The sequence below is a fragment of the Plectrocnemia conspersa genome, unplaced genomic scaffold (assembly GCF_051122295.1).
Source record: "Plectrocnemia conspersa isolate PC_06_02 unplaced genomic scaffold, ASM5112229v1 ptg000007l, whole genome shotgun sequence".
In the NCBI taxonomy this organism is placed as follows: domain Eukaryota; kingdom Metazoa; phylum Arthropoda; class Insecta; order Trichoptera; family Polycentropodidae; genus Plectrocnemia; species Plectrocnemia conspersa.
Genome location: NW_028277171.1, coordinates 2,084,059 through 2,102,892, shown reverse-complemented (window position 1 = coordinate 2,102,892; position 18,834 = coordinate 2,084,059). Strand labels below are relative to the sequence as shown.

At 29.6% G+C, this 18,834-nt stretch overlaps 1 protein-coding gene across 1 annotated transcript; it reads left to right on the top strand.

Moving 5' to 3' along the window:
- The first annotated feature begins 1,445 nt into the window (after positions 1 to 1,445).
- LOC148233632 (uncharacterized) lies at positions 1,446 to 5,032 on the top strand. Its single transcript, XM_088188568.1, has 8 exons — positions 1,446 to 1,591; positions 1,658 to 1,749; positions 1,821 to 2,041; positions 2,110 to 2,370; positions 2,439 to 2,615; positions 2,869 to 3,034; positions 3,104 to 3,254; positions 4,696 to 5,032. Exons 1-8 carry the CDS (start codon positions 1,584 to 1,586, stop codon positions 4,904 to 4,906), a joined length of 1,287 nt encoding a protein of 428 aa, XP_088044694.1. The 5' UTR covers positions 1,446 to 1,583; the 3' UTR covers positions 4,907 to 5,032.
- The last annotated feature ends 13,802 nt before the right edge of the window (positions 5,033 to 18,834 follow it).

The following is an 18,834-nucleotide window of genomic DNA, read 5'->3' as shown; positions in this document are numbered from 1 at the left end:
ACACACACACACAAACGCTTATCCTGCTCAGACCGATGACAAGCGTATGCAATATATTTTTTACATATTTTACTTACAAATAATAATATTAAATAAATAAATGATAAAAGACACACAAAAATAATAATTCGGCCATTTTATTACTTTATGCATTTGACACACAGCTCTGTGACAAACGAAACACGACACACGCGTAATTTTATTACCAGAACAAAAGTTGCACGTACGTCTTCGTTCAATATTACAATACTACTGGACGAACATCTTCGGAGGCAAAAGTCTTCACGAATAATTCTATCATTGACTTTTGCGATTTATGCAAATAAACGTTCTCCTCTCGTTCAATTACACTTTTTTTTTTACTAAATCTACTCATAGGAGATGTATGAAATACTTTCGATAGCATCGATCGTTGATTCAACACTCGGAATATATATGGATTCATACCTAATATGCATTGAAAGTAATAATAAGCTCCATAAATATTCTGAATGGACACCGCCTTGTCGCCCGTACACCTCTTGTTCTGTTATAAAATTAATCACTTTTGCTGTCTTCACTATATGTGTTAAAAACTTTTGTTTTCTCTTGCGGTCGTGTGGCTATACTTTAAACCAGTGCTTCCCAAATTGGGGGCCGTAGGACATATTCAGTAGAAAGTACAAATATTAATTTATGAATGTTTTTCCACATTACATATTTAGGGAATGTATATTATATATTTAAGTCTGTTAAATAATAACACATTATATTAAAACATATTTATATACACAGAAAATATGATGTAGGCGCATGTGCAGGAATGTTGCGTATTATAGATATGTTTATTATAATTGTAATAATTACTGCCAAATAAATCCTTTTAACTAAAAAAAAAATTTTTTAGGGGCCGGGAATTCTTTATTTCAGATTTAGGGGACCGTGACATGAAAGTAATTGGGAAGCACTGCTTTAAATTATGGGACTGTATGGAAGTTATTGCCACATGCGAAGCGCGTGCGATGATCACGCGTGCGCCAGCAATGCTTCCATTCAGTCCCATAGTTCAAAGTATAGTCACGCAAGCTGCGAGCTGCACTCCTCGGAATCCTACCTTTACTTGTCTAGGCTCGTGCGGTGAGATCAGTAGTATAGCCAGGATTTTGTCAAGGAGGGGTTTTGTCAAGAAAAAAGGCAAGATAAAACAATATTGACTTCTTGAGAGAAAGATTCAGTTGCTACTATGGAGCTAGCAAAATCGGGAATAGTTTACTCGCTTGGCGATGCGACGAAAGGACGTCTGCGGTCAACGTGTGTTGATTTAATTTCATTAAATAGGTAAATTATTTTTAAAATTACTACAATCCTTAATAATTATAAAAAAGTTACCTTTTTTGTCTAGGTAAATAATTTTATATTGTTTACGATTCTTGTTTATTGTACGTTCGATAAAAATATACGTCGATGCTATGGCCAAAATTATAAAAGAGCAAATTGACGTTTTAGGTTATGTTTACATATTCGTTTGACAGTTAAATTTGAGGCACCCATAATGCATGTGGATTGATCGAAATCCATAGTTATAGTTATTTAAAAGCTGTAATATGGGAGGGTACTGTAAATTTTCATTTATTAAGTTCTGTTTTAATCATTACTTTTTATAACAAATAATATTTAGGCATAAAGAATGGCGAAAAATAGCTAAAAAAGAGAGACGCCGCCGTTTGCGAAAAAAATCAGCAATAGAAAGATGCGCGAAAGAAGAAAAGGGTCAAATATCATTCATTCAGTGATTTTTTTATGAATATAAATAATTTATTGAAGATAATATAATATTTTAGAAAAGATCGCTAAAAGCTCGGATGAAAACTATCAAAAATGGTTAGCTGAACAAGAAGAGTTAGAAAATTTCAAATTGGCAGAAGCTACTAAATTACAACAGGAAGAGAACGAAAAGTGGTTAGAGAGAGAATCGGTCGCTCAACAGCAATGGCGCAAGCTGCAAGAGAAGATTGCTAAAGCGAGATTTCAAAGAGCTCAACAGGATTTGAAAATCAAACAAGTATATTATTAAATTTGATGTTATATGTAAGGGATAATTTGATAGCTTTCGTTTATATGGTTTTTAAGGAATGGGATGAGCAACAGAAGAAAGTCACAGAAGCCGAAGAAGCGAGAAAAAAAGCAGAGGAAGAACAACAAAGATGTCACGAAGAACTGATGAGAAGAATCGAAGAGTTTTCGTCAGGTGTTGGTGAACTACCCGATGAATTGCGAGTTGTGAGAGAAACTAATTCCGATAAGGATATCTGTCCGTTTTATTCTAAAATCGGGATATGTAGATTCGGCGACGGTTGTTCTAGGAATCATAGAAAACCTGGCGTTAGCAAGGTATGTTTAATTTATTTTTAAATTATGATTCGTTGCAAATAAATGCTTATATGATTATATTATTTCAGGTTTTATTAGCTAAAAATTTCTACGCTAATTTTGGTATAGAGAATTATTCGGCAAACGAATACGATACAGATATTCTGTTGGAATACGACGACAAAGAAGCTTATGGTCATTTTAAAGAATTCTTCGATGAAGTCTTACCGGAATTTCAAAAGATAGGCGAAATTGTTAAATTTAAGGTTTGTATAATTTTTTTAGAGGCAATTTAAGGAAGAATTATTTTAAAAAATATGCGCATTTAAATAAATACTTTGTTCCATAAAAAAAATTGTTTGTGCTTTTATGCAAGGTAAATCTTCGGATTATTTCTTCAGAAAAAGATTCATGGGGTGTTTTATTTTATGGAACAATTATTTTTTATATTGCTCATTTAAATTGTTCACAATTTTTTTTATAGCAATCTTATAATTTTTTAAATATTTTTTTATTCAGGTCTGTTGTAATTTTGAAAGACATCTTCGTGGGAACACTTACTTAGAATATGCGACTCTTCGTGAAGCCGTAAAAGCTTATAGAGTATTTCATGGGCGATGGTATGCCGGCAAACAAATTAATTTACAATTTTGCGATGTGCCATCATGGAAACAAGCTATATGCGGTTTGCAGCTAAAATATCACTTAGATCATTCATTGAAACTATATTTGATATTGATTTATATGATTTCAGGTCTATTTGCAAGCAAAAGGTGTCCTAAAGGAAAAGCTTGCAATTTTTTACACGTGTTTCGCAATCCGGGAGATTTATTTTCTGATAATTCGTTCAAATACAACGATAAAGATAATGATAGTCGAAGCAGGAGCTGTAGATCTTGGTCAAGGTATGATAAATTGGATGTAAAATACTACACAAAAATATAACTCGGATAATTTATATTTTCTCTTCATAAAATTTTTATTTCAATATAATGATTAAATTTACAAACATGTTTTTAAAAATAATACTTATATACTAGCTTATAACTATTTATTTGTATGGAGTTTTACAATATAAATAAGGAAAGTTTTTATATAAAAATCGTTACAAGAATTTTTTTCTTTTACAATATGTTCAATATTATTGCAGTAATGTATTGAAGATTTCGGTATTTTTTAAATACAGATTACCTTTTTATATAAATTATTGTTAGCCTATGTGAAAGAGAATATATTTCATGATTTCTTCTGCATTAATTTAAAAAAACTTTAATTAGTGATTTTCAATTAATCAAAGTAATTTTTAAAATTGTCAAATTTTTTGTTTCCATATGTTCTATAACTGAACTAAAAAAATATGAAAATATTTTCAGAATCTTTGAATAAGGTTTATCTGTTAATATTGTGTTAAGATGTTTGTATCTAAAATTGCCAAAACTGGGTGTAAATCTTAAAAAAATCCTCTGTTATGGACTGAATAAGATCTCTTGTGTCTTAAATTTGTTCTTATATGGTTTTTCATCTCATTTTATTTTTATTATAATTAGAAAATATAATATTTTCAACTATTCGAAAAATCGTCCCTATTGAAAATTTGTAATTTATCTTTAAATGCTTAGAGTAAATCATTCATGACAATGCTATTTGAGCGACCTTGAATTTATTATTTAAATGTAAGCACAAATTAGTAAAGAACATTTGATTTGGAAATCCATTCGACTCCATTAGTCGACTATATTATGTTTATTTAAAAATCTAACTTTATTCAAACACTCGACGAATCGTTGAAGTACTTTTCTATGACTTAACCATAGGACGTTAATGTACATAAGTAAATCATTGTTTTACTAAGTTTATAGGTATAAAATTGACTATTTTTATTACAAGGCTTATAATATTTCCCAATGGTTTGATATTACATCAATACTATTATTAAAGAATAATTAAAGCAGATGATATTACACCTTCTTTTTACTAATCTGATATATTTTTAGCTATCTCTTACCGAAGGTAAATTTGTATTCATTGATTAGATTATTATATTATACAGTAAATCAAAATTACTTGTACATACATATATATTACAATTTTTTAAACATTAATTAGGTTCAATATTCCTATCATAATCAATCACAGAAATGATTTTTGAATAAAGTAGTATTGAATTTTATTTTTGTCTATAAATTTTACCGATAGTATCTAAACAAATAAGACATAAATTTACATATAAATCAAGTTATTTTATTTTTGTGATATAAATGTATGACTTTATATATAACTAAAATATATTAGGTAAGTTGTTTGCTTTAATTTATTTATTGTATTTATAAAAACATTATATTGTAGGAATGAAGAAAACGGAAGTAATTGGCGCTGGTCTGAAACTCCCGAACGGAAAGTAATAAATCACAGAAATGAAAATGAAGATGACAAAGAATCTAGAAAAGGTCGGAGTCGCCGTAGATCGAAGAGAGAAAAAAGCCCCAAGAGACGAAGTTCCAGCAGAGAGTCGCGAAAATCAAGTAGCAAACGATCAAGGAAAAACGAACGCAGATAATATGAGAACTAATCTTGAGGGTATTGTTCAAATATGCATATAAAGAACTGAAAAATATATGAATTTTCCCAGACAAAAAACACCATTGTTGTTGCTTATTTATTTTCCATTAAATTATTCTTTGAACATTGTTTTTTTTTATTATACGATAACATTTAATTTAAGAATATTGAATCTGAATTTTATCAGATCGACATTAAAGTCGATCTAAGTCAATGTCGAGACGTTCTAGTGGTCAGGGTTATTCCATGCAGCATCCTTTGATTAAAAGTAAAAAAAATGTGCATCGAAAACCAGAGGCTTCCAATCGTTTTTTAAAATCCGCAAGTGAGATTATCGAAAGGTTAATCCGGCGTCAGTTAACGCGTTGACACATCTCTAATTTGCATATACGCGAAATTTTTATATAATTTAGCCATTTAAAAAATGAAATAAAAACAATCTGCGGCATTTTTGTGCAATAGCACGTTATATATTGAAGTAAAATAATTCGCATACGACCGTGACCTAAAAATCTTCAAAAAAATTAAAGTTGAGGGGTCATTATTATCGTATTTTGGTCGTGATGTTGGGGTCATGCGTTTTATTGGAGTCGTCACACTAAATATAGTAATATATTTTGGCATTATGCATCCAATATCGTAAAAACGATCGTTAATACACCTGATGATGACAGTGCTTGTATTTTCGTACTGTATTCACGACGTTATTACTGGTATTTTTAAAGAAATGTATAATAGTTTCAATAAATTTACGAGTAACGCTAGTAAATCAACGTTTAATCATAATTTATCAGTTTTTAAAGCATATATTGAAGCTTTTGTGGGGGTTTATTTACATATGTATTTATTTTATTATGACCAAAACTTGGTGGCACTCTGGTAACACTGTGACGGCGGCACATTCTTTCGGTGGACTTCGACGGATAGACAACGTCGGTGGTGCCTCGTCCACCGTTCACTTTCATATTCTAACATGTAAACCATTATATACTTGCAATAAAATACTCAAATACAGTGGCTCAATCTGTGTCTAATTTCTACCCGTCACCATCGACCGCCAAACATAGCTTCATATAATGAGATATATTACAAATACACAAAATTGTAAATGAAGTAATTTTTATTTAATATAAAAATATGACTTAAAATTTTAGGTTCAGCATCTTCAACAGTATTTAATGATGAATTTTTAAGATAGATATACAGTATTAAATATGCTAAGCTCTTAATAAGGAAACACTTTAACAGTCTTTTCTAGGAACAAAAGTTGCACGGTTTTGTCTTTCTTCGGCGTTGAATAAAACCGTCAACCGACTGTAACTTAAATCCGCGAGGAAAAGGGATTTTTAGAACCAAAGATTCATAGATTTGGATGAATCTGCAAAATTTTCTTCGACGAGTTTGAAAGTGGTTTTGCGTTATACACGGTCGACATAGTTATTTCTATAATAATTATCTAGTACGACAGTACGAAATAACTAAAGTAAAGTATTATTTTTTAATAGTAAAATATAATAGTAGTCTCACATTGAATAATATGTTTTTATTTGTTGTAAGGAATAAAAATAAATATATTTTTTTCTTAGGTCAACATAAATATAGTTCCCAGTAGACATCTTAATGAATGTAGCTTTAACAGATCTGTCAGAATAAAAAGCAATACCTTTAGGATGTTCGAAACTGGGACGTCAAGGTTTCCAAGTAGTAAGTAGCATTTGCACTTTCAATGCAAGCGAGGACATAAAATATCGTGCATTTTTTTCGCTTCAATATTGCAAAGATCGCTCGAGATGTAAATTGAACCGAGCTATGATGTCATTCGGATCGAATGAAACATCATAACGTGTGTTTTTATACCAAAGATGGTAAAAAAAACACAAGCAGATTGTTCGCTCGAAGATGTTACACTTACAATTACCACCTTTTAGATCGATTTAAAACTTCAACTCGAACGAATCGTGATTTAGCTATGTTGCAAGGATTCGCCCGAAGCTCGCCGCGAAATCGTGTGAAGTACTTTTTTAATTATCGTTCGCTGTTGATAAATTACTGCCGCGTAATACAATAATAATAGTACCGTATCGTGAAACGTTCGTCGTGACAAATTTTCATATTATTAAATCAAATCGCATACGAACCACTCGTTTCGTGTGAATTTTGCGCATTTTCTAGCACAATAACTGTTGATAACATTGTACTATAATAACCTTAATTTTTAAAAATCGCGCCGTGTTTAGAAAAATACCGTCGGTCATAACACTACTTTTTTTCGGTCATGACATTCTCTATTGCGTAAAATTATGTTTTAAACTCAGCATTTACATTATTGTATTATGGCAACATTTAAATGCAATATATATCAACCTAACCTTAATTTTAAAATTATGCTTTAACCATAACGGCGCACTTTTCGACCATTACGCAAAAATATTTATATTCAATTAACGTGTAAAATAGTTCAATTTAAATATAATCCACGCAATGAAATCACCCGCCCCACCCCGATGGCTCGCCTAGAAAAGTCGTGTGTCTAATTATCGCGCGGCGAACCTTTGAAATGTAATTTCCGTTGTCAGTTATTGCAATTTGCATTGAATGACGCTTTTTGTGCTTATTTTGCCACTCTCACGACATTATGCCTCTACATAAACGCAGTCGTGTTTTACGCGTGTAATTAAACGATCATTCAACGTTTATGATTATACAAATTTTTGACTTTATGGGAAAATCATCCATTCAACAAACACGATTTTATAATAAGAGAACTGTGTAAAATAATAAAATAATCGTTTTTTAAATTAAATAGTAATAAAATACGCAGTATACACTATACGTGAAATACACAAAAAATAACATAATATAAAATATGCTTTTAATTGTTTAAATTCTCATCGAATAGAAAAGCATAAACTTAGTATAAAAGCGGATCTATTAACTATTTTCTTACAGATTCGTAATTTTAAATATTCAAAGTAGAGATGCACAAAACTTTAACGACTAAAATATGGCTTTTGCCATATACTATTCAAAACAACACAGAAAATTGCCTACAGAGTAAACCATTTTCATCAACGTCACTCAAATCTTAGTTTTAAAAAGGTTTCGCGCAACTGTTTTTTTATTGTCAAAATTAATTTATTTTGATTTCAAGTATAAATTTAAAACTTTGTCTTTTTCATTAAAACTTAATAAGGATAAAATAAGCAATAACATATTTTTTCTAACATTTCGTGTAAATATAAATATTTTCGTATAAAAAGTTTTATATTCCTCGTTTTGGTCATAGACACAAGAGTGGAATAAAGAAGAAAAAAAATGTGATGATATAAGTATGTAAAATTCTTGAAACTATCGATACTTAGCGTCCCTTTTTTGCACAGGAAAATTGAGCAGCTCATATTACAAAAACGCCGCAAGAACACAAGAGCAAATGCATCACGTGCTTACACAGAACAGATATTCTCTACTCTGTGCGTGCATATCATGTTTTTGTTACATAAATTAAATTTCGTTTTTTAAATGTCAAGTAGATACTAATTTATGACATTACTAAAAAAGAAAGAAAAAAATGTACAAATAATCTCTCACCAGATGCATTTTAAATTTGATAAATGCATCAGTTGCAGATCGTTATTTGAATGATTCGGTTGTGATTTTTTAACACCTTACTTATACACCATAATTATAATAGAAAGTTTTTTGATTAATGTAAATAATAAACAAAAAAAACGTATTTTAAATTTAAGTAAACTAAAGTTTATAAAAATAGGAAGGGTGAAAGAAAGTTCGAATAAGAAGTAAGAATATTCTCGCAAAAAATATTGGAAGTGATTGCAGGTATATAAGTAATAGAAAGTTTAAATATTATTTTCGCAATAAAAGTATTTTACACAATAATTGATTATCACTTGATTTGATCGAAAAAAATCACATACAACATATTTCCATATGTACATACTATATGGGAAAAAATTAAAAACAAGTTATTATTTTTTGTTAAAAATAAAAAAAAATAAAATCATTTAATTTACAAATAACCATATTTCTTACCGCTTTTATTTGCATTTTGTCAAATTTTAGCTAACAAAATACACAATGAACCGATTTTTCTTTTATGTTAAAATAAAATAAATAAATAAAATCATATAGTTTTTTGTCAAAATATTTTCTCTCAAATAATTAAATACGATTATTTATATTACAGATTTCGTAGGTTACGAAGTTTTAAAAATGTTGAAATCACTCGAATGAGTTTGTTTAAATATTTTTATAATATAACACGTATTTATCGGGAATGATTACGGTGAAACCAGTAGCTAGAAGACCAAACAAATTGAGCAATTAATACACATTTTTTTAATTAGAGGGCAATAGTTCTTACAAAACGACACTGGCATTCATGTATTCTTGTTGCTATAACAAAAGATAGGGACAAACTTATTTTGCAGACGAGAAAAATTTCATTGTATAAAAACTGAAAAAACCATGAAAAATACTCTTAAACCACATTTTAAAGTTGCTATAGGTAAAAATTTTAAACTTGGGCAAATTGGGTTGTGCAAAATTTATTATTTATTAAAAAGGGAGGTACATGTTTTTTGTAAATAACCATAAAATAATATTTTTAATTATTATTAATTAGTGTGAAACCCCCGAAATAAGTATATAATAAATAAAATAAATAATTAGTATGTGTTTACATATTAAATTCGAATGGATTCTCGATATTTTTGAAACTTTTTTATTTATCTAGTGGTTTTTCGTCACGCTCGAAATACCCGTTCTATTACATCCATATAGATTTTAAATGTGTTTTTTTTGTGATGGCAACATTTCTTAAATGCTATAGTTTTATGTATATTAAACTGACATGTCATAAATTTGCAAGTGTGTTTAACGTGAGAAAAATAATATTTAAAATACTTATTTAATATTATTATGAATACGAAGTAATTTAATTAGAAATTAATATTAAATTCGCAACAATATTCTAATCAAGTATGACTCTGCAATAGTATAATTTTTTTTAAAGTCTCCAAGTTTTATTCGAAGATAGGATTCGGATTTCGTAGCTGGAAAGCGACTTGATCTTCTTACGTACGATTTGTGCAATTACTATAGATACGGATTGTTTACATAGAACTGTCTGCGTCACTTGGTCTTTGAAAGTCTAAATTTTTTTTTGTGGGGTTATGCTAAGAATCATGTCTACGCCGACAAACCCGAAATGTTTGAGTGCCTAAAAACCAACATCCGCCAAGTTATAGCCAATATACCGACCAAAATGTAAAGGATCGGCTCAGAAGCAGTTATTAAATTGATATTAATTTTCATAATTGATGAAATACAGTAAATTATCGATTATTAAAAAAATCTGATCCTTAAATTTGTGTGTATTTATCACCTTTACAATATATTTAGTTCACGTTTTCTATACATTTTGCTGTTTTACATATTTTTGTATTACTAATATTATGTATAGATTTAAGTAGTCAACTATGAATGTAATTTATATAAATATATATTTTACACTTCAAATACAGAAATACCGGTAGGATTCCTGTGAAGTGAGGACTCAAAATAATATAAAATTTACAGCTTAAGTGTTGTTTCTAGGTACACATTTAATGTATATGTAGTGTTATAAAAATATAGCATGACTCGGTAAAAAAAATCAAAATTTCCATCAACTAAAAAAGGATTATTTGCCCGCACTCGAAGAGTCAAACTCGTTTATTAAAAGTTTTTGCAAATGTGCCCCGGGGTTAAAGGATTTAGCCTCTTCTGCTGCCCAAGGTCGCAAAAATCTTCTTAAATCACTCGTCGAGAATCTTGCCGATAAATAACGATAACCTAAACTTTACGAGGACATAGTAACTGCTGGTTTCGCTTTGGTTAAGTCGACTTAAATGACCTTGGAAATCTTCAAAAAAGCCTCGCATTTTGGTATAATTGCGCACACTATGCCTGAACGGTAATGCCCCTAATAACCATTATTACACCACAAAAGCAGCAAAAAAAATAGAAAATGTACAATTGCAAATGTGGGATGAGATACGATATAATATGCAAACCGACAATGAGATGGAGATGGATGTAAAAAATAACATAATCATAGAATGCCAAAATTGTGCAATTTATTATTCAGTTGATTATATACGTGTGTACGCGTGTGTGTCAATATTTTTTCTCCCGACTTAATTTATTCAGTCTATAATTTCGTTATACGGCAAATTACAGCGAAAACGACTACGGAATCGTATAAATTTTACTATAATGAACCCAAAATCCGGCTTATAATTGCAAAAAAATGCCGTTTGATAATTAATTTATTTGTAATGTGACCGTTGAGCATATATAGAAATAAAATTACAATCAATCAAAGAATGTGGTGTCGATAGACGCCGTTGAATATAGACTATGTCCTATTATGGAACCTAACAGGATCTTGTCAAAAATATGTAAATATAAAGATATATTACATAAACAACACCAGAAAGTATTATTTTAGAACGAAACTATTCATAACTGAGAATATAAATTAATCTAGAATTCTAGACCATCTTTCAATATGTAAATATGAATATTCAAATCACATTTATGTTCAAGAATCAATGAAAAAATATATGGCTGTCCATTCAAGCGATGCGTACTATATTTTTAAATTGATTTATTTGTGCGATAATTAAATTATGGTGACCGAATTATAGTGGAATCGAAAATTGCGGATAAGGAAATTCTAAATGATCGAAACTGAGTATAATATCTGCAAAACGAGCTCCACAAAAATTTGCGACGCACACCTATTTTTGAGATAAGCGTTTAACATTAATAAAGGGCGTACCTTTCCAACATTTTGTTTCGTTCAACGAACGAATTCTGCGAATTCGGTCATAGTAAACACCGCCATAGATATTATATCCATAAATGCTTTTCGAAAGCATTTAAAAAACATTTTTTTGTTGAGAAGGAGCGTTTCCTTGTCTTGCATTTCGAAAAAAAATAAAGGTGCATAAAGGATTATGGACTTTAGAGTGGCACTAGTCACTCTGATGTATTGAGACAAATAATGATTACCTATGATGCGCAAATATACAAATTATTAAATTAATAATAAACGAATATTTCACGAATATTCGAGCAATTATTCAAATCTACTCGAATCTATACCGAAAATATTTTTTAAAATATGTCATTCCAATGAACTCATTTCAGAATACATTTTCACTGGTAGATATGTATTTTAACAGTGAAAATATAATTTATCTGGCAAGTACTAGTAAAATCGGTGAAAATTACGATCAGCGAAAATTCCGAACATAGATCCGGTTAAATAGAAGTAATTAAATTTAGATTTAAAACGAAATTAAAAAGGTACATTTTTTTCCAAAAATATATTATATTGGTAGTGATGTAGAAAGTGATTTTTCATAAAAAAAAATGTAATACTTTTAAAATATTACACAATAGAATTAGTAATTTACATTGGAATAAATTTTTTTTTGATGTTTGATATTAAAATTTAATTTATTCTATTTAACCGTTATACAAATAAGAAAGCAATATTTTTTGTTAACATTATTAAGAATAATTTTTACTTTAATTTCGAATTCCCTTGTATTTTTCCTACTTTTTTAAGTGATTTTTCAGAGCAATATAAATTACTAATATCATTGTAAAAGATTTTTAAACGCGATTTTTAGCTTAAAATTATATATCAACATTCATTTTTATGTATTAGATAATCCTGTTTTATTTAAAATTAATTTTAACAGTCTTTTGTTACACTACACTATTATTAATATATTACGGCTTTTGTTATATCTGTGTTGGTGCACATTATGACATTTAAAAAAAAATTGGCCCTAAAATTTACATGTGAATTTCTTTTAAAAAATCGGCAACTACAGCGACTAAAAACATTTGTGAGGAGGTAGGTGATTCATTAGATATCCAATAATGTAAAAGATAATTTAAGAAAATCTAACGGGAAATTGCGATTTCAATAATAGTCATGGCTGCAGAAATGGAAGCAAATCTTGCTATTCTCAAACTATACACCAGTGCGCCGAGAAACTAAGCTATTCAGATTCAAAAGTGCATCACCACATTAAGAAGATTGGATGTGTATCACTCTCTCACGAATTGGGCAAAGAAAACAAGTCGGTGCTTATCCACATATCTCAAGAGCTTCATGATCTTGAAGCTGCGTCGCTTTTTCTCGACCATTTGATGAGCCAAGATGAGAAATGGGTGTTGTAGGACAACAATAGTCGTAGAAGACAGTGGTTATCTAAAGGTAAGGTAGCAAAACCTATTTATCGTTACCGAGCGTTCCCACTGCGACGGCACCAACACGATTTTATTGCTTTTGACGTGAATTTTTGACTTCTGAAAAGAGATAATTGTTTTTGCGCACTTCTATTCATTAAAATTCAGTTTCAATGTACTTTGATCAGCCCTCTTATATCAGAAGTGTATAATAATATCAGTAAGGATAGCTACATATTTTTAAAACAGTGTACTATCAAAGCGCAGAAAAACTATAGAGCAATATACGAGATGCGACATCTGTTTGTACTTCTTCTTCCGCGTTGGCATTGTTTGTATTTTTGACTTGACCAAATAAGAGTGCTAAAACTATAATTAGTTTTAGAATTTTCATTGGGTTAGGTTTGGGTTTTAACAGCCAATGAACGTTTCGCAACTGTTAAATTAAATTTCATAGTCATTTTAGAGCAGCATATAATTTCAGTAGCGCCTATCAGTTATTTATTTATTTTGTTTATTTATTTCTTAATGCACAAAGTTGTTGTTTTATTCCATTTAGGAAACCAGCTACAGTTTTATTTTTGCGGATTGTCTTAGAAGTATTATTATCTTCAAACATAATTCCCATGGCCTACTCGTTCCCATTGCGATAGCGCTGACACGATTTTATTGCTTTGGACGTGAATTTTTGACTTCTGAGAAGTGATAATTGTTTTGTGCGCTCTCCTATTTATCGAAATTCGGTTTAGATGTGCTTCATTCGATTGTTACTTATTGTCAAAAAATGTCTTAATATGAGCACTAGATAACCGAGCGTTTCCATTGTGACTGCGACGGAACGATTTCATTGCTTTTAACGTGGATAACGTGGATAACTGTTTTTTGCGCTCTCCTATTGGTCAAAATTCGATTTAGATGTGCTTAATTTGATTCTCACATATATAAATGAAACATAATTGAGCATTTCCACTGCGACGGCACGATTTTATTGCTTTTGACGTGAATTTTAAATAGAGACGCAAAGTGAATTTTCTCAGAAAAATGTATGTAATTTAATAAAATACAATGAATTTTAATAAAATCGAAATATTAAAAAAATGATCACTGGCTAGTAAATATTTTGCCCCCCCCTCTCTGAAATAAAGCAAAACATGTATAAATTACATATATAAATTTTACGCTTTCTCAATTGTTGCATATTTTTTTTTTAAATAAAAGCAATAAACTTTGTCTTTAATTTTTTATTTTTAAAACATAGTGTTATATCTAAGTGCATACTAACTATGGAGCAATATGCGAGATGCGACGTCTCTCTGTACTTTTTCTGCTTATTTATCATTGAGAGATAATTTGGTTTAGTTTAAATTTTAAAATTGATCTAATGAAAGTTATTAATATATTATTAGTTTTAGAATCTATGTTAGGTTAGGTTTGGGTTAGAACAGAAAATGAACTTTTCGCAACTGACAAATTGCGTTTAATAGACATTTTAGAGCAGCTTCTTCACTAGCGCCTTTAGTAAAATTATTTTTTCGCTAGTTAAAATATATTGACTACTGGTTAAAATGTATTTGGATTTCACTAGTGAAAATATAACTTTGGAATTCACTGTAACATTTATACATCGCATATGAATAAATAACAGTAAGCATATAAATGTGTGTTTTATAAATTATATTTCAATAATCAGGGACGTCATTTCAGCATTTTTTTTAAATATTTCTATTTCATTTCGATTCATAGTATTTAATTAAATAAAATATTTTTTTCTGACTTAAGTCAAGTCCTTACAAATGAGCTGGTTTTTATTAATAGTACATTTTTATAAATTAAAATTCGAGTCTGCTGTCGTGGCTTGATCCAGCTGCCTTTGCGTTACAAGTCTAGACTTTACGGACTACGCTATTCCGACCTTTATACAATAGAATGCTAAAAAAAATATTCGTTAATAGATTTAAAGAATTATTATGTGACATTCAACGAAAATAACAGAATTTGTAGAAGTTTTGAAACCCTTAAAATTAGCTGTTGAAACACTGTTGACGAGATTCCAACTTGTGCTCGATGCAATATTAAAATTCGCAATACAGCAATTGACCAAGCTCAAATCTGCATTAAGCAAAAGACATGAAAATTTATGTTGAAAAAACATTTATAATAAATCAACGAAGGCGAAGAGATTTAACTAATGCACAGAAATATTTATTAAATCCAAATTCATTCAATGATGATAATCACTATATCATGTTTCTAGTAACAACTCTTAAAACTATAAGGAAAGAATAAAAACTTTTATTCAAAGATTAGCTACAGAACATAAGCTATAAATTTTAGTCAGTAGAACCGTTATTTATTAGATTCTTTTCATTCAAAACCTTCAGAATCCTTATAAGTTTAACAATCAAAAGTGTTATTTTGTACATTTGTTTATGTATATAAAATTAAATTGTATGATCCTGAGATCTGCAAATTGCGATCCAATATAATGAAATAAATAAAATAGTTATTAACTATAGTTACTATTAAAATTTTCTGGGACTTTTCATGGACGTTGATAAAAAGCAATCTTGATGATTTTAAAGCCAGGTTTTAGACATAGCAGCAGGGTGACTGACTGCCCTTCGATCTCTACCTTTCGAACGCTTCATTGATAAGTTAATGTGCGATGCAATTTTCTACGACACGACAAAGATGTTAGCTAATTGCTCCTAGGCGTATTGTAGAAAAACATAACGTCGGGCCTGAGGCAAAGCCGTGATCCTTCCAAGGAAGATTTGCTAAGGATGGCCTTGGGCCATCGTCACGTCCCGCGACAACTTTCACCGACCGCATTGGATCTTCTTCAATTCTTCAATGTCGCAGGTGACCACTGGTACCAACTAAATTGAGTCCAACCAGATCTTCGGTATGGCAATTGAGGTCTTGTAATCTTAAAAAAATATTATAGTCGATCGATTCCTAATAACATATTATTCAATATGAAAACTTGTCATTTTTATGCAACCCTAACAGTGAATTATTAACCACAAATTAGCATCTCATTTAACCTTGGAGGTTCGCAAAACAACCTTAATGAATTGTTTATTAGCACCAGGGTAGAAATCTGCTCAGGGTCTTGATGGCCCATTTGATCGTTCTCCGCGCCAAATTGGCGATAATTGACGATTCATACGCTCGTTATATATACAGTATGAGATTTCGTAAATAGATATGATAATTCGACAAATATTTACGAAACCGTTTAATGCCAAAGATGACACAGTCGTTATATAACATCGTGTAAAAATATATGACGTTTGGATTTTTTTTACTGTGCAATGCTTTCCAGGATTGCTGCAACTCGCCTAGTAATTAAATACAAAAAATGTATACAAACGATATGTCATAACGAATTCTTAGCATATTCCATGGTATTGTTGGAATCCAATATGGGTTCGAACGATAGTTGCCCATATTAATGCAACTGATTGTCATTAAGCACATCATTGTGAAACTTCACTAGACAATGACGCAAACGTTTCACAAAAGGGAGCGATGATTGGTTGAAAAAAACTGTAAATTTCACATATAATGTTAAATTTTAAAACAGGTATTGTATGCCAGTTGAAATACGAGATATTAATTCCGTGTTTATTAATAAAAAATAGGAAATAATAATCTATTTGCATTTTAACGATCTAATAACTTATTTGGAAAGATTATGTATAATATAAAGACTTATTAATATAATATAATATATTCTGACTATGTGTCTCACTTTAAATTCACGAATGGAATACTTAAGCGATTTTATTTTTTAATGGACGTTTCGATCTCTTCGATGACTTTCTTCGGAACGTAATTTAAATATTTATTTAAGTACATACAACTACTTTTTTTTATAAACCGCCTTACTTGTGTCAATCAACGTAAAAGATGATACATCTCTCTATTTAAATGACAAAATAATGGACGAAGATCGGTTGATTTATTAAAATCCCTAAATCAAAATAGATTACAACAGCACACTAACTAGCTTTCTAGGTTAAACCTATGATTATTAATCAGGCTGCCTAAAATGTATTAGCTACCCTGATACGCTATCTTAATTTAGAATGGCTGCTATGATTTTTTTTTTAAATAAATGTTTTTTTTTTTAATTTTATTTTGTGAAAAAAATATCACATTTTGGCAAAACATTAAAACTTTAAAACGAAAATAGTGGATTGCAATGTGTTAAATTAAAACTTGTTTTATAAATATATCTTAATCCGCCATAATGTTTTGAACGAGATAAACTTGCGCATGACGCACGTGCCAATATGCACCAGCCCGAGTGATGCTCGCGTGTTTCGATTTGTCTGTATTACATACGAAAAAAAACGAAACACGCTTACGTAATGAAAAAAATAAACAAAACTTTTTTGTATTAGATTATTTTTTTGCATTTTTCATTACTTCTGTGTTTTTTTTCAACTATTTTTTTAAATCATATAAAAATTTGTAATATAAAATAAAACCTAATATTTTAAATTAAAAAAAATAAAATTTTGAAAAAAAAGTTTTTTTACATATACATATTTTTATATAGTTTCAGTTACATATATTGATATGAAACTTGTTTTAAAAAGATATCTAGTTGATATCATAGCTAAAAAATTGTATATCTGTTAAAAATAATTTTAGAAAACTGCTGTAGTTTGATTTATATTAATATACAACTTGTTCCTTGTATATATATATTAAATTCGGTAGCTAGTTTAATTCTATTAAAAATCCTATAAAAAAGTAAAGAGTTCAAAATTATTCTTTGCTAAATAAAGTGATATAAAAAACAAAAAAAATACACACCTTTGTATGTAGAAACTATTTGTTTCATGCTGCCACAATAAATAAATCAAAATGCGGCAAAAAATTGTTGTAATGAATGCTTCTCTAATGTTAAATTTTATGTTGTAATGTATCTAATGGGTTATTTGAAGGTTATTTGTCCGGAATATTGTACAAAGTAACCCCATTAAAATTTGAGCATTAATTAAATAAAAGATAATGTGGCACTATTTTTTTTGAGTTCAATTAAGTGGAATGTTTTTATAGATTACATTACATATAAGCTAGATATTATTATTATTATTTAAGAGATGGTGGAAATAACAAGAATTTTAGGGTTAAAATATATCACATTCAAGGATAGAAAGGTTAACATTTTTAAGGCCGGGCATAAAAGCTAGTTGTATTATGTATTATATATCGTACATTTTGATATTTTTGATGAATTATATTGAATAATATCATCAGTATGTAGGGCATTGTCATCAGTTGGTAATATCTTTTCACAGTTTAGTCTTAAATCTAAGGCTTGATTAGATCCCGCAGTGTAGTTTTATAAAGCATTTGAGTTATCCTTTCGGTGAAATCACGGACGTTCTACGTTCGCGCACATGAATCGTCTGCAGGTTGCGAATCAACAGGTGGTTCATTGGACACAGTTGTACGCCTTAATGCTCACATCATGAGCAAAGTACTATGGAGATCATGTAAATTTTTAATGTGCTGTTGCATACAGCGTCAATTTGGCGTTTACATTATTTCAAAGCAGTCGCTCAACCTGAGTTAATTATGCTAATTTTTTCATTGTTTTTCATCGATGCTTAGAAAGATCAATTATTATTATTA

Coding starts and splice junctions, on each gene's coding strand:
- LOC148233632 (XM_088188568.1), top strand. Junction 1,750..1,820: donor ATGCGCGAAAGAAGAAAAGG/GTCAAATATCAT, acceptor ATAATATTTTAG/AAAAGATCGCTAAAAGCTCG. Junction 3,255..4,695: donor AGCTGTAGATCTTGGTCAAG/GTATGATAAATT, acceptor ATTATATTGTAG/GAATGAAGAAAACGGAAGTA.